The sequence below is a fragment of the Thrips palmi genome, unplaced genomic scaffold (genome assembly GCF_012932325.1).
Source record: "Thrips palmi isolate BJ-2018 unplaced genomic scaffold, TpBJ-2018v1 HiC_scaffold_15, whole genome shotgun sequence".
Lineage (NCBI taxonomy): Eukaryota > Metazoa > Arthropoda > Insecta > Thysanoptera > Thripidae > Thrips > Thrips palmi.
In genome coordinates this window covers 7209207-7229268 of record NW_023144624.1, presented here as the reverse complement: position 1 = coordinate 7229268, position 20062 = coordinate 7209207, and the positions used below count along the sequence as shown (strand labels likewise).

Sequence of the window (20062 nt, the reverse complement as noted above, 5' to 3'; positions counted from 1 at the left end):
CAATAAAGAAAGATGTCTTTTCTGTAGAGGTTCATCTTCTATTGTGGCTTTTTAAAAAAATATTGCCGAACTAGTGTGGTAGGGTGGAGCGACGCGCGAAACGGTGGTCATGGAGGGTGGCTAGCCTGGGTCAGGGGAGGGGTGTCTGTCTGTCCGTCCGCTTGTCTTCTGCTGTGTTGCTACCTAGCGACCGGTCGCGAACAACAGCGTCTGCACGAATTTATTGACTGCAACCGCTGCTCGCCCCTCAGTTGTTATGGAGTCGGGGTGCTCGGCGGAGCCCTGTGAGGGGCTGGATGGTCCTTGGGCGTACGAGCCTGACCGACAAGAGGACATGGACGCCTGTTTCACCGCGTTTGACAAAGACGGGTGAGTTAGGTTATGATTCCCTTGGTACTGTACTAGAGAATTCCCTGGCTGAGACCTGACAGAAGGTTGTCATGATCATACCTTCAATATAGTTCAAGTTTTCTACCTTTGGGCCTGCCATCTGCTGACACCCTTAATACGTCTTGTGAAATGTGAAATGTCTTTGAAACGTGATATAATCATTTTCATTGATTGCAACTTAATCTTTTTACATGCTCGTTATCTCTGTTATCTCTGTTATCTCTGTTATCTATTGCTTTTCAGGGATGGCTACTTAGACTTGAAAGAATTTGGTTCTGTGTGTCGAGCACTGTTTAGAAATGATAAAGGCAAAATCTACACACTTGAACCAAAACAATTGTATGAGGTCTTCAATATTTTCGACAGAAACAAGGTATGTTTACGTAAAATTAAGGCTGATATTTTTCTGTGCACCATGTATTGAAGTCTTTTGCACACTAAAGAAATGTTTTAATTTCTCTTCATTGTTAAAAATAGACAATTGTTAATCTTAATATTTGCTCATGAACTGTTTGCCGAAAATTTCCACCACATAGGATGCGCTTTGATTCAATAATCAAATTCAAGGATGCACAAAGTAGCAAGTGCAAAATGGATTCAAGGAGGTGGCAGTAGGGTCTGACAAACTGTTGATATTTTTAAAACCAAGAAGCTGGCCGCTACTGCCTTGCCTCCCCAGTTTAAAGAAAAGTCGGCCTCAGCCTGTGATGGGATCCAACTCTGCTCTGATTTGGGGCAATGAGTCCTGACTGACGTCTGTGTTCCAGGACGGCTACATTGACCGGGAAGAGTTCACGCGGTGCTGGAACCAGTGGATCAAAACGGTGAGTGCTGTTGGTTACACATCGGGCAGAATCCGGAGGCAGATGTCTAGATTAGACTAGATCGGTGGTAGGCAAGCGCGCGTGCAACCCTCCTCCTCCCCCCTTTTATTTTTCTTTCCCCGTGCTCCATCGTTTCCAAGAAGCTTCCCGTTCCTACATCCGCCCAAAGTGCTTGCCGATACGTAGTCGCGGTCACGAATACAACACCTGTCTCCTCCTCCTCCTCTTCCTCCCTTCCCCCCCCCCTCTTCCCCCCCTCGCCCCGCGGGGCGGTGTAGACGTTTCGGCAGCGCAAAGCCTCACGCTGCAACCGAATCAAGCGCAGAGCGTGTGTAACGAGCTAGTGCAGTTTTAGCAGTGGGATCCAATTTCGCGAGATTGCCTAAACGACGTAGTTTGCGGGTCACTTGTCCGGTAATCTAGCGTCGTTTTCGAACGCTCCAGTGCGGTTGCCGCCGAGCCTCGACCTTTCTGCGCTTATGGGGCTTTCGGTCGTACGTATATGCGCTGTGTTCGTTCGGGCCGGCCGAAAATGCCGCGGGGCCGTGGCCGTATTTTGGGGGACCGCTGTGCCAAAGCCTGGCGAGGCCCGGCCTTGCCGTGTGCGTGGGCCCGGTGGGCCTGGTGGGTCTGCGCCGGGCGGCTTTGGCTTATTTTGCGCGCGCACCTGCCCGCTCTCACGGCGTGATTCGCCGCGTGGTTCGGAAGAGCGGTTCGCCGCTCCGTCTCTCTCACGCCCTTACGGACAGCCGCATGAGAGCGACTGAGATGGGGCGACAAAACGACTCTTCCGAATCGCTCGGCCGCTGTGCATTCGCGCAGGCTGGCTGAGGGCTGGTTGAGGGCTGGGGCCTGGCTGAGGGCTGGGGGCTGGCTGGCTGAGGGCCTGATAGATGATGAAAACGTTACGAGTGCCTTTCCTCGTGCCCCGCCGCCCTGGCGCCTCAAGGTCTGCAGGCCCTGCACGGTCCGGCCTTTGATCCACACGCGGCTCGCACGCAACGCGCGCCTGCCCCGTAAAGGCGACTGATGGCCCTATTTCTGGATGTTTTTCCCTTTTTCGTTCCGGCGGCCCTAGTGGGCGGGCGGGCTCCCGGTTGTCACCGCCACGCGGGCGCGGCGCGGCGGCCCGGTCGTCCGTGACCGACACGCCACGCCCGGGTGTGGCGCTACATCGCCTCCATCCATTCCGGCCAAACTTTGTGCACTTTTCGGAGCCGCGGGGCCGGTGTGGCGGTGTGGCGTCAGGCCCCCCCTCCCCGACTCCCCGCTGGCGGTGTAGTAGTGCTGCAGGGTGTAGGCGCCGCGCCGCTCGTGGTTAGGCTGCCTGCAGGCCTTCAGGCAGCGCAAGTTGCCGGGCACGGTCTTGTTGCGGCGGGCGGGGCGCGGCGCGCTGCCGTAGCTGGTTGGTCTGATCGGTCAAACTTTGCTCTCCTTTGTCGTGGCGGGGCGCGGCGTGGCGCTGAGGGAAAGGTCGTGGACTCCGCCGCGGGGGTTGGCGCCTCCTCTCCCTGGCGCTCGCGGCACCATCGACCCGCCAATCGGCGAACCGCCAAATCACCAACCCCCGATCACCGTACAATTCGCAACAACAACAAAAACTTTCTATGATTTACCTTGCATGAGGAAAGATATGGCATAAAGCGTGGTCGCCGCGGTCCGGTGGTCGACGAACTCATGCGCTGCGTTGAGATGCGTTCAAGTCACCAGCTGCAGGCCGATGGGCCGATTCCGATGAGTGTTTATTCTCTTTGTCGCTGCCTCTCTCTCGCACTCGCGGGGCGTCGCGCTGGCGTGCGAGAGGGACGAAGCGAGCCTTGCCGGGCGCTCTCTGTGGACGCGAAACAAATGGCGGTGCCTTTAGCCTTTGGCCGCGTCGCCCCGTGTCGGCTGCGACGACAATGGCGTCCTCCACGTGGTGCCCCGGGACTTGTTGGTCGCGCCTCGCGGGCCTCGCACCGCCCCATTATGGCCGTTATTACGAGCGTCGCGAGCCTCACGAGCCACTGGCGGACCCCCGCAGGCACGCCCAAGGCACGCCGGGCCGCTTAGTTACCTGGCGTAATAAAGCACCACGCGGCGGACACAACCCTCTTGAGGCGAAACGCGACCGAACCTCGCGCCGGCTGAGAAGGGGTAGAGGGAGAGGGGAGCGCGGGCCCCGAGGGGCGCTGCCACCGCCCCGCCCCCAGGATGCGGGTACCAAGGAGGGTGCCAAAGCAGCCAAAGCGCCCGGCCGGGGTGCCGGGGTGGTTGAACCGGACGGCATGAAGGGCGATCACTGCCACGGCGCCGCGGCCCGGTCCGCCCGGTCGAAGCGAGACTCGGAAAGCTCCGAGTCACTCAGGACGCGCCAGGACTCGCGGAGGTCGGGAGGGACTCTGTTCCATTGGCTTTTACAGTGAAGGTCTCGCGATGGCCACGCTGTAAAGAGGGCGGAGGCCTGGCGTGGGCGCAAAGAGCCCTCCTCTCTCCGGAAGTGCTCCAGGCGAGGTGTTGTCGGGGTGCTTGACTCGTCGGGGGTTGCCGCCGACCCCGAGGCGCCAAGAGGCAAGATGCAGGCCACGCGGGGGGTGGCGGCACGGCGCGGGGCGGTGGGGCGGGGCGGGGCAGGGCGGGCAGGGCGCGTTGGATGGAGCGATCTCTGGCCGGTACCGACGGGGGCGGGGCGGGGCGCCTCGCGGTGGCGGTGGGGGTGTCGGCCGGGGGTGGGAGCAGACTCCATTTTGCGGCGGTTGTGGTTGCAGTGGGGGTGGGAGTGAGACGGCTGCGCGGCGCTGGAGGCGGCCTGAGTGAGCCAGAGTGAGCCGCGGCAACGTGTGAACGAGAGGTGGGGTGGGGCCGGGCTGCACTTTGGGTCGGGTACCCTCTGCCGGCCTCTGCCCCACATTCGGGTACGGCATGCAATGAGCGCGGAGGCGCACGCCGCTCTGCGGAGTCCCAGGCCTTGCCGTCTACCCCTCGAGCCTCGAGCCCCTGCGGTGCCGAGGGTAGGCAACCCTCCGACAGGCGTGTGGAGCGGGCGGCCTATCGTCGGTGTTGCGGGCGCCTTGCGCTGGGCGAGCCTCGCCGCTGCAGACAGCACGCCCCGCCCCGCCCCGCCCGCCCCGCCCCGCCCCGCCCGGCTTGCGGAAGGTCAGGCGCCCCTTGGCGGGCCAAAGCCTCCCTGGAAGGCGAAAAGGCGAAGCGTATTTATAGGGCCGCTGCGTTGCCGGCGTTGCCCCACTTGGGCCAAATTAATTTCCTCGGGCAGACCGCTTTGCCGCTTTGTGTTGGCGAACGCCTATCTTTAGACACTCTCGAAGTGCAAGGCGAGGCCGGAGGGCGAGACCCCTCCCCCTCCCCCTCCTTTGTCCTCTAGCGGTGTGCCTGCGCGGCCCTGCCAGCCAAGGCAGGTGATCGCGTGACGCGCCTTCCCGCACCATTAGGCGGCTTTAATTTATCACCGGGCCGGGAGCAGCCCCGCCATCCAGCCCTGCGCCTCGCCAAATCTTTTCCTCGCTTTCGTCCACTTTCCGGAAGCCGGCGCGACGTCGGCCCGACAGCGCGGATTGAAAGCGGAGACTGTCGCCGCCAACGGGCCGTGCCGCCGTGCCGACTGCGGACTCTGTTCGTCGCGCTGTCTCGTCTCTGTCGCACTCGGGGTGCGTCCCGCGAGGGTGCGGGAGAGACAGGGCGAATGGCTCGGCCGAGTGCACCAAGGGCAGGCAGTGTAGGCCGGCCCGGCCCGGCCCGCGCGTGACGCCTGATGCCTCACTGCGGCGGGGCCGAGGCGGGGCCGGGGCCGCGCCGCGGAGGACTCGGCCCATCCATCCAGTGGGGCGGCTCGGCCTTGTCGGCCTTGTCCGCGGTCGGGTTCGGCGCGGCTCGGCGCGGCTCGTGTTCTGGCTGCTTCTGACGCAGCGATCGCCGAGTACTTACTTTTCATGGCGATGACGTCGCCCCGCATCGACCTGTATCGGAATGGCGAACACGGCCCGACTGTCATCGCCGCCACGCCGCCGTCGAGAGCACAGGGGCGGAAGGCGCGACCCCGCGTCCCGCGCAATGCCCGCGCCTCGCTGACGCCGGCTGACGCCTTTCGAGTCAGCCTCGAGTCGGCTTCGAACTTTGCAGTGGACCTAGGCGCGCGGGGCGGCGGCGATGAGACTTAGCGACATTGAATCCGCCGCCGTTCTTTTTCCGGCGGGAAAGTTTTCCTTTTTTCCGTCCCGTGCTCAAGTCGGTGAGCTATTTGTCCCGGCCGGCTAAAAATAGCGAAATAAAGGAAGGCATGCGATTGCAGCGCGGTGCGGTGCGGTGCCGCTGTGCTGGGCCGGGCCGTCGCTGCATCGGGATTGGCAATGCTGATTCGGATTCCGCTGATGAGTGCCGTGCCGGGTCATGCCGAGGCCTGGCTAGGCCTGGCCCGGGGCAGCGAGGGGATGCCGTATTGCCTGTGAGTAATGGCGTGCTGCAGGGCCAGCCAGCGCCGGCAGAGCTGCCAAAAAGGAAAAGTGGGCCCCGCCCCGCCCCGGCCGGCGCCTCGTGTTGTGACGTCACCGTGACGCCGTCAGTCTCAATGACGTGGCGCCCTGCAGAAGCCCTCGCGTGTTCCCGCGTCGTCATGCCTCGCATTGGATAGGCCGATGCGCGATGCGGACCGAAGCAGCCGAGCAGCGATTTAGAGTGTTTTTCCTCCGGGCGGCTGCCGACTGCTTGACTGGTTCCGGCCGGATCGCGGCGGTACGGTATTGGCGCGCTTTGGCCCCTGTTCGGCTTTGGCTGGATGGAGTGCGGAGAGGGCGCCAGGGGGCGCGCTGGAACGAACGGCCAAGTCGCGCGCTGGAACTGAAAGTCGCGCTGGAACAAACAGCCAAGTCGCGCTGGAACTGAAAGTGGCGCCGCAAGCGCCGCGCTGGAGTGACGCAGACGCAGGCTGCGGGGGGCTGGGGCAGCGGTTCTCAACCTTTCTCGGCTCGCGACCCCAAATTTGTAGCCAAAAATTTCCGCGACCCCCAGGAAAAGTTTCGCGACCCCACGGGACCCCTCCTTTAGCATGCCACTGCGTCTGATCCGAGGCGGGCATTTTGCTCCCTCAACGGGCAATTGGTCTTTGGACCTTCCTTTAGCATGCCTCTGTTACGGAGTGCGATTATCAGTCTTAGTTTGGGAGCAGTATTGTCTCAAAGTTGGCCAAAACGCTCAGAAATGTCTTTAAAAAATCATGTTTTGGGTCGATTTTAAGCAGCCACTGCGTCTGATCCGAGGCGGGCATTTTGCTCCCTCAACGGGCAATTGTTCTTTGGACCTTCCTTTAGCATGCCTCTGTTACGGAATGCGATTATCAGTCTTAGTTTGGGAGCAGTATTGTCTCAAAGTTACAAAAAACAAAGCACAACGATTTTTCAAAGACATTTCTGAGCGTTTCGGCCAACTTTGAGACAATACTGCTCCCAAACTAAGACTGATAATCACACTCCGTAACAAAGGCATGCTAAAAGAAGGTCCAAAGACCAATTGCCCGTTGAAGGAGGACGAAATACCGCCTCGGGTCAGACGCAGTGGCTGCTTAAAATAGGCCCAAAACACGATTTTTCAAAGACATTTCTGACCGTTTCGGCCAACTTTGAGGCAATACTGCTCCCAAACTAAGACTGATAATCACACTCCGTAACAAAGGCATGCTAAAGGAAGGTTCAAAGACCAATTGCCGGTTGAGGGAGCAAAATGCCCGCCTCGGATCAGACGCAGTGGCTGCTTAAAATCGGCCCAAAACACGACCCCAGCTACCTCGCCGCGACCCCTTAAAATTTTTTCGCGACCCTAAGGTTGAGAACCACTGGGCTGGGGCCTTAGGCTGGGGAGGTACCGCGCTGCCCGGCGCCGCCATCCCGGCAGAGCGCCGCGCGGTGCTGCGCTGCGGAGCCATGAAAGGTTTCGTGTCTCCACACATTTGGGCTTATCGCTCCGAGTCGGCGGGAATCGAAGGCGTGGTGCCGCAGTTTGCTAAACTTGAACCTCGCTGGGTAGCGCGGGGGAGGGGGAGGGGGAATGGCGCAAACGGCAGCGGCGCTTCCTCGCCGCGGCCTGGGTGACGGCCAGGCGAAAGTTGCGCTACACTTGTAAAAACAAAAATGATTGTAACATTTTCAGATTGTCCGGCCCGTGTCCGTGTTCCTCATCGTGGACGTGCAGAACGACTTCATCAGCGGCACGCTCAACATCAGCCAGTGCGCGGCGCAGCAGAACGGCCTGGACGTGATCGAGCCCATCAACCGCCTGCTGGACACGGTGGAGTTCGACGCCGTCTTCTACTCGCTGGACTGGCACCCCAGCGACCACGTGTCCTTCATCGACAACCTGCCCTACCGGCGGGTGGACCCGTCCAGTCAGGTGGGCCGCCGTAGCCAAGGCCGTAGGCTGCTCTGCCCTTCCTTTCCCTTGTCGTCAAATTTTGATTCTAACTGGCGTGTTTGCAGGTCAAGGCGGAGGACGCCAAGACGTACGACACGGTGGTGTTCGAGGGCCCTCCCCTGATGAAGCAGCGCCTGTGGCCGCGCCACTGCGTGCAGGACTCGTGGGGCGCCGAGCTGCACAAGGACCTCAAGGTGGTGGAGGGCGCCATCAAGATCTGCAAGGGCACCAACCCGGAGGTGGACTCGTACTCGGTGTTCTGGGACAACAAGAAGCTGACGCGCACCACGCTGAGCGACGAGCTGAGGGCCAAGAACGCCACGGACATCTACGTGTGCGGGCTGGCGTACGACGTCTGCGTGGGTGAGTGCCCGGAGAGTGTGTCCCGCTCGGGCTCGCTGCCGCCAGCCCAGCCGTTCCCTCGTTTCTGACGATTCCGTCTGCCTTTGTCTTGCAGGAGCGTCGGCGCTCGACGCGCTCTCCATCGGCTACCGCACCGTCCTCATCGATGACTGCAGTCGCGGCGTCGACCTCAGCGACATCGAGAAGACGAAGAAGACCGTGGCCTCCAGCAGCGGGGTCATCGTCAACTCCAACCAGGTGAGTGCAAGCGCTGACGCCAAGCTGGCCGCCACTTTTTGCGGTGATTTCGCAATTTCACGGACTGCCTTTCCTTTCCGTCCTGTTGCAGGTCAAAGCCATGGTGGAGGGGAGAGATCGTCGCGCGGAGCTGGGGTACAAACTCGCCATCGAAATCAGGAAACGCGAGGAAGACCCGGAAGCGAACAACGCTCCCCCTCTAGCGGGCCAGACGATCGAAAGTTGCAACGCGTAGCACATTGTACATGGAGCATTTGGAGCTTGAGTTTAGTGCTTCCGGTGCATTCATCCATTTTTATGTGATTCGGTTACAGTGTGAAAGTTCTCTGTAATTTTAGTCAGTTTTATTGTTATGACAGTTTGTCCCTTTTTTAATGTTTTGTTGGCCTTCTGACTTATTTTTCAGGGTTTTGGGTGGTGGTTAGGGATCGTATTATTACTATTATTATATTGCGCACTGTTATTGTATTAGCACAATTGAGTGGCTGTAACTATGGGATTGTTAGCTCTCTCTGGTTTAACACTCGCTCTCTTTTTTAGTTTTTTTTTTGGTCCCTTTTGTTGATTTAGTATTTTGCACCTGTAGTTTAAGTGAGCTCTCCTATCATGGTTTTATTTTACTCTTGACATTGCGGTTGAAGATTGAAGTTTTAAAAATCTTCTGCGACATTGTGATGGATTTTGTCTTTTCCATCGATAGACTCAGAGAAAAATTCAATTGTTTATTTGTGTAGGACTTTCTAGTACGTTCCAATGTTTATCTATGTGTTTGTTTTCAAACTGTGTTATGTAGGTGTGTAAAATTACCTAGATTATAAAAAATATTCTTCATTGAATATTTTTTTAAAGAGTGATCTTAGTTCTCTCTAGTTGAGCACCTGATTCTGTTTATAAAAAAAAAAAAAAACAATTCTGGGCACAAAATTTCACCCTGTTAGTAAGAGAATGTCTATACTATGTGGCGTTTTGGTTTATTTAATAATTGTATTAACCGTCAGTATCAAAAACACTAGGACATTCGGTAATATTTCATTCCAATCATTCTGTGTCTTTTCAGTATTCTAAACATTTCTACATATGATTTTCATTTTCATTGAATTGATCCATTCTGTAGTACCTGGAGTATTGTTCTTTCAGGAAATTTGGCTGTGATGGATAATACTGTTACTTACTATACATTCAGCTTTAGCTCACTTATTTAGAACAGCACATTTGATTTGTACTCTGTGCTTACGGTATCCTTTGAGATGATTTTGTATAGTTTTGTGAATATGAACAATAAATTGTTATGTAGACAACTAATGTCTGTCTTTTTCCTTATTTGACCTTGGGCCCAGGAATAAAATAAGAACACATTCATTTTGCCAGAATATGACGTTTATTTAAAATACAATTTCTGAAACCCTGCAGCAAAATTGACACTTTGCAGCAACATAACAACTGATTTGGTTGGCATCAAATTGCTCCTTGTTCCACGTCAGCAACTCTTACACAAAGTATAATCTGAGCGGAGTTCTTACCACTAATCATATGTTTTGACACCATGTTTATTTGTGTTATCAAATTCTTCAATGTTGCAACAATAAGTAATTTAGAACTCATTCAGTATGATTCTTTTGAATCATTGTAAAAAAAGCCTCTCTTCCTACTCTAGTAAATTTTAAATTGAAAAGATGCTAGTGTGATGCAGCTACTCTAATGATAATTGCATGTGGTTGTATCACAAAGTGTTGGCCTAGTAAACATGGTCTCAATTCAGATCTAATATATATGGCCCCTCATGTGAAATCTTTGCTTAAATTTAAAGTCAAGAACAGTTGTAGAACAGCTTTGTTAAGAATCTGGTAATTTATGATTAAAGTATGCAGTAAATTGGAAAGGAGATCAATATGGCAAAGGCCAAATTCACTTCTGGCATCAAGGCCTCTGTTGACCCTTACATTAGGTTTACCTACGACATATTGCTACTCTCGTCGGCAGTGATCATGTAGATTTAAATAAATGAGTCACACAACAAAATGTATTGAATGGTGCAGAATGAAATGAGAAAAAAAATCATTTAAAAAATATCAGAGAAGGCACCACCATGTCGTTTAAACCTGTGGAAATAATCCAGTGGCCACACCTCTCAAGGAAATGACACAGATGACAGACATGGCAGTAATTGTAAATGATGTGCAGTCTTAAATGAACTATGAACTGCAGTTACAGTTTGGAAAAGAACACATGAGCCGGTAGTCAATGCGACATCACAACAACGTTATTCTTCACAATAATAAATAAATAAAACTGTGTGTCGAAAGGGTTGCCCAACTTTGTGGCGGGGGCGCCAAAAAGATAGGCCACCCACACGACACGTACAGAAAATATCTTCAAAAAGCCTAAATTTCCATAGGACAAGTAAACCCCCTATCTTCCGACCATGAGCAAAATATAATTACATGTCAAAATTTTAATTTGTCTGTCTCGTTTTATTTTGAAGGAGAAATCAATTTTTCAAAACTGTAAAAACAAATGAAATACATTTTTGTTGTTGATACAGTATCTACCCTGATAATGTGGTAGCTTGCTGAAGCTACGAAATCTCCCCATAAGTTAAACACCCAAGACCGATTTAAATGCTTATGCTGCATCCAGCATCGCCGAAAGACGTCTTACTCGACGATGAAAAATAAAACCCATAAATCAGACTAATTTTTTTTTTTTCAGATGCAAAGCAAGCCTACAGCTTTATCACATGCACGATCCAGGGCAAAGTTTGGCTTTCCGACAGCTCGGCGTCACCCCCACCCCACCCGCTCCATTCCGTGACGCCCCGGGGCCCCGCCTCCGCGCTTAGGACGCGTCGAGTGATTTCCAGCAGGCCCGCCACCTTCGCCATCGCCACCACGCCGCGCTGCAAATCGAAACAGTGGGACAGTCACACGCCAGCGACTGTGAGGCGAAGGCAAAGCGGTGTCGCGGTGCCCATTCGCGGCACTCGCGGCGCCGCCCTCCGTTGGATTCAGACATTCAGAACGGCCTGGACTAGGCCTGGCGCAGCGGGCGCCGCGGCGGCGGGTCTGAGGACTTCCCCGCCCCGCCCCGCCCCGCCCCGACTTGACTTGACTTCTCCCCTTCCCCTGACTAGGACTGGGCGGGGTTCAGGGGGTTGAGCGCGCGGGCGAAGACCGTCCAGAAGGCGACGATGAGGAGCACGAGAGGGCCGCTGGGGCCGAGGTGCGCGCCCGCGCCCCAGCCGCACTCCAGGTCGCCCTTCATGGCCTCCATGACGCTGTGGCCGCCGCGGCCGCAGTGCGCCTCGCGCATGTCGTCCTCGTGCAGCTCGCGGCAGTCCACGTTGGACTCCCAGTGCAGGAACTCGCGGGACTCGTGCGCGGGCGGCGGGCCGAGGGGGCGGCTGGGCCGCGGGCACCAGTACTGCCTCTTCTTGCGCTCCCACACCTCCACCCACCTGCGGCAGGACGGACACAGTGACCTCGAGGAAAGCTCGGTCTCTCTCGCACTCCTACGTGACGCCCAATGAGTGCGACAGAGACAGAATGCGACCAGAACATGGACTCACCCCAAGTCACAGTCGCACGACCACTTGTTGCCCGCCATCTGAAGCCTGGTCAGGAACATGCCGCGCTGGTCCGGGCGCGCCGCCATGTTGGGGTTGCCCAGGTGCTTGAGGGAGTTGTTGCGCAGGTCCAGCGTCAGGTTGCGCACGTGGTCCATCTGCTCCCACATGCCGCGCGGCAGCGAGTCCACGCTCGTGTTGCGCAGCGTGAACAGGAACCGCGACGTGCGCACCCCCTGGCGGCAGACAGACACGCCGGGCGTGAGCGAGAGCGCGGGGGCGCGGCGCGAGGGGCACGACCACGAGCACCGGGACTCACCATGAAGATGTCGACGGGCAGCGAGCGGAGGTACAGCCCGGTGAAGGTGATGTTGAACAGCTTGTCCGGCAGCGTGCCGCGCATCTCGCCGTCCAGGTCCTCGCCCTCGTCGTCCACCTGTAGCAAAGAGCACATTAGTGGAGTGCAGGGTGCACAGCAGCAGAGCAGAGGCGCCATGCGGGCCAGACCAAGCGGTCACACCTCAACGAGCAGGCTGCGCAGCCCGTGGTTGTCCTGCAGGCGCATGGGGATGTTGAAGTCCGGCACGCCCTTGTAGGTGGTGAGCATGAGGCTCTGCAGGGTGGTGATCTTGGACAGCGCGCCGGTCTCGAAGTGCTGCAGCGGCAGGCGCCGCAAGTCCAGCTCCCTGAGCCGCTCCGCGCCGCCCAGCAGGCTCGTGTTGGACAGCACGGAGATGGGGTTGCCCGCCAGGTTGAGGCGCCGCAGCTGAGGCAGCTGCGTCGTCACCAACGGCACCTACACCGCCAAACACCAAACGCAGTCAAGAAAAGCGACAAGAGTGAGCGTAGGCCGACCCGCCGCACAGCCGCGCGCGGGCGGGGCGGTGGTGGCCTATCCCGCCGTCCGCCGGCGTTGGCTCGGCTGACCCTCTAGGCTGACCTGCGGCAGGCCGTTGAAGCTGAGGTCGAGGCGGCGCAGCGAGGACAGGTGGTTGGCCATCTCGGGCGGCAGCTGCACCAGCATGTTGTGGCTGAGGCACAGCGCCTGCAGCGCCGGCAGCGGCATCTCGGGGACCTGTCGGAAGGATACGTTTGAGTGTGGTGCCGCCACGGCGTACAGTGTGCCGCACACCACGGCGCGGGGCCTGACGGGCCGGGCCGGCCCGGCCTACCTGGTGCAGCGTGATGTTGCTCAGCCTCAGGTCCAGCAGGGACTCCTGCATGTTCTGGAAGGTGCGGCTTCGGGGCTCCAGCCGCAGCTCGGGGTTGTGGGACAGGTCCAGGATGGACAGCCGGGGCAGCGCGGAGAACGGCGCGTCCTCTAGCTGCGTCAGGCGGTTGTTGACACGTCCAGGACTTGCAGTGACTGGAAAAGAAACGGGAATTGAGGTTCAGACAACAATACACGCTTTATTTCATTCCTTAGTGAAAGCGCCCTGGTGGGACGCCGACTCACCCGGAACTTGCCCATGTTCTCCGGCGAGGTGAGGGCGACCAGGAAGTTGTGGGAGAGGTCCCACTCGACCAGGGTGGCGGCGGCCTGCGGCGAGAAGCTGTTGTACGGCATGCGGCTGAGCTGGTTGTGCGAGAGGTCGACGCGCTCCATGGACGGCTCGGACCACAGGTTGTCGGGCAGCGTGCGCAGGCGGTTGTGCGACAGGTCCACCAGGCGGAGGTGGCTGAGCGCGCGGAACAGCTCGGTGGGGACGTCGGACAGGTAGTTGCGGGCCAGGTACAGCACCTACGGACCGATGGACCGAGGAAGAGGTTATTTCAGCCCCCGTGGACCAGAGACTCAGCTCCCGCGTCGCCCAAGCTCTACCTGCAGGTTGCGCGAGTTCCGGAACGTGTCGAAGTCGATCTCCAGCAGCTCGTTGGCGGACAGGTCCAGCCAGGTGAGGTAGCGCATGTTGCCGAACACGTCCCGCGTGGCGTTGCGCAGCGCGTTCCAGGACATGAGCAGGTGCGTGATGCACTCCTCCACGGGCCGGAAGTAGTACCTGGCCACGGTGGACACGTTGTTGTGCGACAGGTCCAGCATCTTGACGTTGGCCTGGAAGTGCGCGTCGCGGCCCACGCCCAGGTACATCTCCAGGTGGTGGATGTGGTTGTGGCTGACGTTGAGCCGGAAGGACGACAGCGTGCCCACTTGGTCCAGCATGCCGAAGTCCAGCTCGGCCAAGTCGTTGTACGCCAGGTCCAGCTCCACCAGCTCGGGCAGGTTCTGGAAGGCCTCGGGGTCCACCTGCGGAGCGAAGCTTGTCTTAGACACAGTGCTGGTTCGCCAGGGCGGGCGTCAGCGCGAGTCCTTTCCTTACCTGCTGCAAGCGGTTGCCCCGGAGGTCCAGGCGGCGCAGCCTGTTGAGGTTGGCGATGGCGTGCTTCTCCACGCGGCCGATGCGGTTGTCGCTCAGGTCCAGGCGCTCCAGTTGCGGCAGGTCGTACACAGCATGCTGCTGCAGCACGTGCAGCTCGTTGAAGGACAGGTCCAGCTCCTCCAGGTGGCGGTGCACGTCGCCCTCCAGGTGGGGCAGCGTGTCGAGCTGGTTGTCGCGCATCAGCAGGGAGCGCAGCTCGCGCAGCGGGTGGAACGCGCTGGGCGACGCGGAGCGCAGGCGGTTGTGGCTCAGGTCCAGCAGCGTGAGGATGTTGAGGTGGCGCAGCGCCTCGCCGGGGACCTGCCGCATTGAGCTGGACAGGCCGCGCGTCAGGCGCAGCTCCAGCAGCGAGTGGCTCACCTGCAACAGGCGGCACCGCGTCAGCACCTGGACACTGCCCCACAGCCGTCCCTACCCCGGTCCCTCCCGTACCTCCTGGAACGCGTCGTTCTCGATGGTGTTGATGTCCGAGTCGGAGAAGTCGAGGAAGCGCAGGCCGCGCACGTGGCGGAACGCGTGGTTCTTGATGGTCTGCAGGCCGCCGTCCGACACCTTGAGCTCGTCCAGCTCGGGGGCGAAGTCCTCGAAGTCCGCCATGGACAGCGCCTTCTGCGGCACGCGCGACACCGACAGCGCGCGCAGGCTGCGCATGCTGCAACGGGAGGGCCAGGGTTACCTCTGCGACGGCGAGGCCGCGGACGCGAGCCGGCGGGCGTCACCCTCACTCACTTCTTGAACTCCTGAAGGCTGGTGACGCCGTTCCTGCGGCCGCCCACGTCCACGCGCTGCACGCGCTCCCGGAAGGCGTTGAACAGCGCGTCCGGGTCCAGGTTGTCCAGGCGGTTGTCGCGCACGTTGATCTCGCGCAGCTGGTCCATCCGCGTCAGCATCTGCGCCGGCAGCTGCGTCAGGTTGTTGGCCGGCAGCTGCAGCACCTGCGGAGGCGAGGGCGGGGAGTCAGACAGAGGCTGTGGTGTCTACACCGCGGGGAGTGAGAGAGAGGGCGCACCTGCAGCCAGCCCTCCAGGCCGGCCAGCGCCTCGGGGTGCATGTAGGAGAGGCCGCAGTCGCGGATCCACAGCTCGCGGATGTGCGCGTCGCGGAAGGCCTTCTCCTGGATCTCGACGAGCGGGTTGCCGTCCAGCAGCGTCTTGTTGACCATCTCGAAGTGGTGGAAGGCCTGCGGCGGCAGGTGCTGCAGCTCGTTGTGCTCCAGGTGCAGCTCGTCCAGCACCAGGCGCAGGCGCGTCTCGTGCGGCGACACGCCGGGCTGCGGCTCCAGGCTGAACAGCCGGTTGGACGACACGTCCAGCGTGCGGAGTTGCCTGCGAGGAGGAGGAAGGTCGCGGTCACGCTCGAGGAAGGAAACGATTTGGATTGGCCGCCAGGGCCCTAAAGGCTTACCTGAGGTGCGCCATCTGCTGGTACGGCAGCCACTGCAGCTGGTTGTCGGCCAGGTACAGGTGCTGCAGGCGGTGCGGCCCGCTGAACAGGGAGTCGCCGTGCACCTCCGCGATGGCGTTGCCGCTCAGGTCCAGCGTCTCCAGGGCCGCCAGCGCGCTGAAGGTGCCCGGCGTGGGGAAGGCCTGCGCAAGACGCGGTCAGAGCGAACCGTGGCACAACGACAAGCACCCCGTCGGCGTGCCACCTTGACGCCGCCTACCTGGATGGCGTTCCTGGCCAGCACCAGCGTGCTGAGCGAGCGCTCCAGGCCGCGCCAGTTCTCGTGCGACACATCGCTGATGTCGTTGCCGGTGAGGTCCAACAGGTACAGCTTCTGCAGGTGTCGCAGCGCGCGGCTCGGCACCGACGTCAGCCGGTTCCAGGGCAGCTCCAGCTCGGACAGGGACCGCTCCAGCCCCAGCAGCGCCTCGTCCGCCACGTGCACCAGCGGGTTGCGGCTCAGCTCCAGGCGGTACAGGCCTGCAACCCAGAGGGCCTAATGGAGAGTGCTGCCCCGCGAAAACGCAAGGCGACAGGGCGACGTTGCCTACCCGTCCCGGTGAGGAAGTGGGCGTCCAGGGAGCGCAGGCCGTTGTTGTCCAGGTGCAGCGAGTACACCTTGGAGGCGTTGAGCGGCGGCGGCGCGCGCGGCAGCGGCACGTCGCGACACCGCACGATGCCCAGGTCGGGCACGGACTTGCTGCACGTGCACAGCGGGTTGAAGAAGCAGGGCAGGTACTCCTTGTTGCGGTCGTCCAGCGAGAGGCGGGAGCGCGCGAGCGCCGGCAGCAGGCAGCCCGGCAGCAGCAGCAGCAGCACCGTCAGCCACGCCGCCTGCGGCACGCACGCGGCACGCGTCATCGCCAACGTCAACCAACGCGACGACAAAGGCTCGAGGCGACCATGCTCTAAAACTGAATCGCGTCGTCATTTTGCACAGTGTAGGCCAGCGCGCGGCGGCGCGTTCATATTGGCGTGATCGCACGCATGCGACACCCGAGCCGACGCCGCCCTGCCCTGCCGCCCAGGTGGCGCGCAGGGGATGGGATGGGCCCGGCCCGGACGCAGCTGTCAAGAAGCCTCTCCAAGCGCCCCGCCCGGAGCGTCAGGGGCCTGGCCGGGCCTGGCCGGGCCTGGCCCAGGCGGAAGTAAGGAGCCCATAGTGCACGGCGCATCCCACGCCAAAGCCAGAGGCGGCCAGGCCAGCGGCAGCCAAAGCCTGACGAGTCCCGCTCCTCGGCCATAACCCGAACCCGCGTCGTCCAGGCCATCCCGCATGCCGCGTGCTCCAAGCTCGCTAATGAATGAGTGCGGCACGGACGGGCGGGCTACCCCCCCCCCCCCCACACACACACACACACGCACACGACGCCCAGTAAGACCTTCAAACCGGGTAGCAGTCCTTTGATTGAAAGGTTACGACAAGCTCGCATTGACTGGTCCCGACTGGTCGCCGAGGCGCCATTGAGTAGGTCGCGGGGGCGTGCGGAGGCACGGCGCGGCCGGCACGGCGGGCAGGACTCCGCGGAGGTCTGCTTCTTGCTCTTGTTAGGCTTAATTCGAAGCCAGCGAAGAGCGCCACACGCCGGCCAGCCCCAGCCGGCTAGCGGGGGGCCGTCCGGGAGCCGCGAGCCGCCAGCGAGCACGTGGGGCGAGGGAAGAGGCCGCGGGTTGACGAGGCATCTTTGTTTAAACTGTGCAACCCTACTTTCACGCCGCGCTGCATCGGCAAACCTCCGATTTGCATCACGTTTAGGTGAAACGTTATCTAGGAATCTTACCTGTAGGAAAGCCGACTTTTAGGGTGTAAGCGCCCTACTCAATGTCCAGTTTAGTTCAAGATTCTAATTTTGCCAATTCTCTCCAGAAAACGAGGAAGCCAACCGAAAGGGTAGTTCACGTTAGCGGGCGGCTGCTTGCCTTGCCACTGGCGTGAGAGGCACGACGCCAAGGGTAGGCGATCCCTCACTCAGCCGGGCGGCGGGTTGCCTACTCACAGGGCTGAGTGCCTATTGGCGACATGTTGGCGCTGGCCCACTGCGAACTCGCCGAATGGCGCGGTCAGCACGCGTGGTGCGACTCGGCGACCTCACTTCTGGTTCACACCGATCGCGACCGCCACAGCTCCAGCCTAACACCACGACGCCGGCAACCCAAAATACGCACCATCGTGTCGACGCAGGTGGAAATCCTTTGACGCCGAAACCACTGTCACTAACGATGTCACGGACGATGTCACGGACGGCGTCGCGGGGGCTTTCGCGGACACGGTCACAACCACACAGTACTACAGACGGCCGGACGCGCGTCCCTCATCCCGTGACAGCGTGCCACCGCATTTTCGCGCACATGGTCACTCTTCCCTTCGGGCTTGGCCACGCTTCGCACTCGTTGGCCACACTGCCGGTCACCGCGGAGCACGGCACGGAACACGGCACCCGCTCGTCGGCCCGTCACTGCCCGTCACTGCCCCGTCACTGCGGCCGCATCCCGAGTCCTGCAGCTCCTGCAGCGCCAGGCTCCACCACGCGCCGCCACGCCTCGGCCGGTGCCACGGTCTGCGACACTACTGCCTCACTGGCCGGGCCCAGGCCGGGCCGGGTAGGGCCATCCACGGCCGGCGGCGGGCAGGGCAGGGCAGGGCAGGGCCGGGCCCATGGCCGGCGGGCCGTGGTGCACACCGGGGCACGCGGCCGGCACCCTCCCCTCGCCCGGCGCCCCCCGCCCTCCACTCCCCGCCGCCCAGCGCCTCCCACGCGGATCCTCTTTCCCCTTTTCTGAACGCCCACTCGTCATTAGTCCCGGGCATTCCTCGGCCTCTCCAGACTCGTCATGATCATGACGTGGCGGCGCGGCGACGGCCGGCTCAGATTGTGTGTTGTCAGTGCTTTACTGTACTCCACGTCAAGACGACGACGGTTCGGCCGCCCGCCTCGCTTCGTTCAGAGGGCCTCGGCGGGGCGCCCCTGGACGTCTCTGGACGCGGGGGAAGTCCCGCCGGTTCCGCCCGTTTGAAGCGAAACGTGCGGTGCGTTGGATCGGGGCGCAAATCCCGCTGCTGTCGTGCTTCCGGTTTGTCGCGTGTCGCGGTGAGCGAACTCGCGGTCCTGCAGGTCACCACTTGCACTTATTGACTCTGTCACCACGCCCCGCCCCGCCACGCCCCGCCACGCCCCGCCACGCCAGAGGCGTCTCGACTCGTGTATGGAGTTGTTAAGCAAAGCCAGGCTCAAGCTGCCCCGCTGCAGTGCCGGTCGCGCACCTGTGCCGGGAGGGGGAGGGAGAAGGGTGCAGGGGAAGGGTATCAGAGTGTCCCCCGGCCGCCGCGGACCGCTGCTCCAAGTCCGGCTAGAGCGGTGACTGGCCTAGACCGGCCTAGACTAACCTAGACGGGGGTGCCGAGGCGCAGGAAAGGGAGGGGGCTAGCGGGGCCCAGTCGGCCCAGTGGTGCCAGACTAGCCTCTGGCACAACACAAATTCCTGGCCAGGCTGGCTGTTGTTGCTCAATCCAATTAGAAGGGGGAGCTGAGAAGCCCCGGAGTGCCGGCCGCGCGCTCCGGTCATATGTGCATCACAGTGTACATCGTCACCCGCGCGCCGAAGCGGCGAGGCGCACCCCTTGGAGACCCCCAACGGGACCCCCCGGAGCCCCCAACAGAGCCTCCACGCCCCCCGTTCTGGTTCCGTCTGGACTGCGGCGCGAGTCTCCAGAACGTGGCCGGGATGACGACGCCGCCGTCGAGGTGGGTCAGCAGGCGGAGGGTTCCCGACCCCCAGAGCGGCTGTGCCTTTCCGTGGCTCATCCTTCCTTGGCTCATCCTTCCGCGGCTCGGCCTTCCTTGGCTCTGCCCACATTGCGCGTCCCCGCCAGTCCCCGCGCAGCACGCACGCCGCCTCCTGGGCCGCACGTGCATCCGGCGGCACTGCGGCACGACCATGAGGGTCATGTACCGGCCGGCGCTGCGAGCGCCGCGAGGCCGGCCAGGAAGCGGTCGGCGGGGCGGCCGCAGCATGGCCGCAGCCGCGACGGGGGTGCCCACCTCCCCCTTCCCCCGAACTGCTGGCCGTGCGGCGTACCGGGCGTACTGGTGCGCCCCCAGTCCCCACCGCCGCGACGCCGGCTGTCCACTGGCCTGTCCCGGTTACCCACCGCCCCACCGCACAATCCTGTTACAAGGGTTGGCTGTTAGTAGGCTGCCCGGTGCTTTGGTGCCGTGGCTGCCGGCGGACCAGGGCACGCCGGGGATGCCCCCGAGGCAGGCCCGGCCCGGCCTGGCCACGGCGCATCCGTACGCGTCGCAGCATGGACGCCCACAATTCAGCCCGAGAGCATTTCTTCAGCCCGGGTACATTTCTTCTCCCTGGAGCATCTCCTCTACCCTCTCTCGACCTGTCGCAGGACTCCATTTTCCCGCCCTTCAGCTTATCCGCGCTGATGCGACGGAGCGGGGGCGAGGGCGGGGTCGGTC

The 20062-nt window shown here is 60.6% G+C and overlaps 2 protein-coding genes across 2 annotated transcripts; one reads left to right on the top strand and one right to left on the bottom strand.

Annotated features, from left to right (window-relative positions):
• Window positions 1-151: 151 nt before the first annotated feature.
• On the top strand, window positions 152-9512 carry LOC117640863. The gene is made up of 7 exons (XM_034377800.1): window positions 152-369; window positions 634-763; window positions 1158-1214; window positions 7350-7589; window positions 7676-7973; window positions 8068-8210; window positions 8302-9512. Exons 1-7 carry the CDS (start codon window positions 257-259, stop codon window positions 8443-8445), a joined length of 1125 nt encoding a protein of 374 aa, XP_034233691.1. The 5' UTR covers window positions 152-256; the 3' UTR covers window positions 8446-9512.
• A 57-nt stretch (window positions 9513-9569) lies between these two features.
• Window positions 9570-18075, bottom strand: LOC117640860 (chaoptin). Its single transcript, XM_034377798.1, is given in 17 exon segments — window positions 9570-11664; window positions 11776-12008; window positions 12092-12208; window positions 12293-12568; window positions 12713-12847; window positions 12945-13117; window positions 13120-13138; window positions 13229-13513; window positions 13595-14017; window positions 14091-14510; window positions 14583-14802; window positions 14880-15085; window positions 15160-15475; window positions 15555-15736; window positions 15814-16073; window positions 16145-16427; window positions 17760-18075. Coding segments are annotated over 17 exon segments (3879 nt in total). The 5' UTR covers window positions 17763-18075; the 3' UTR covers window positions 9570-11336.
• Between the last annotated feature and the right edge of the window lie 1987 nt (window positions 18076-20062).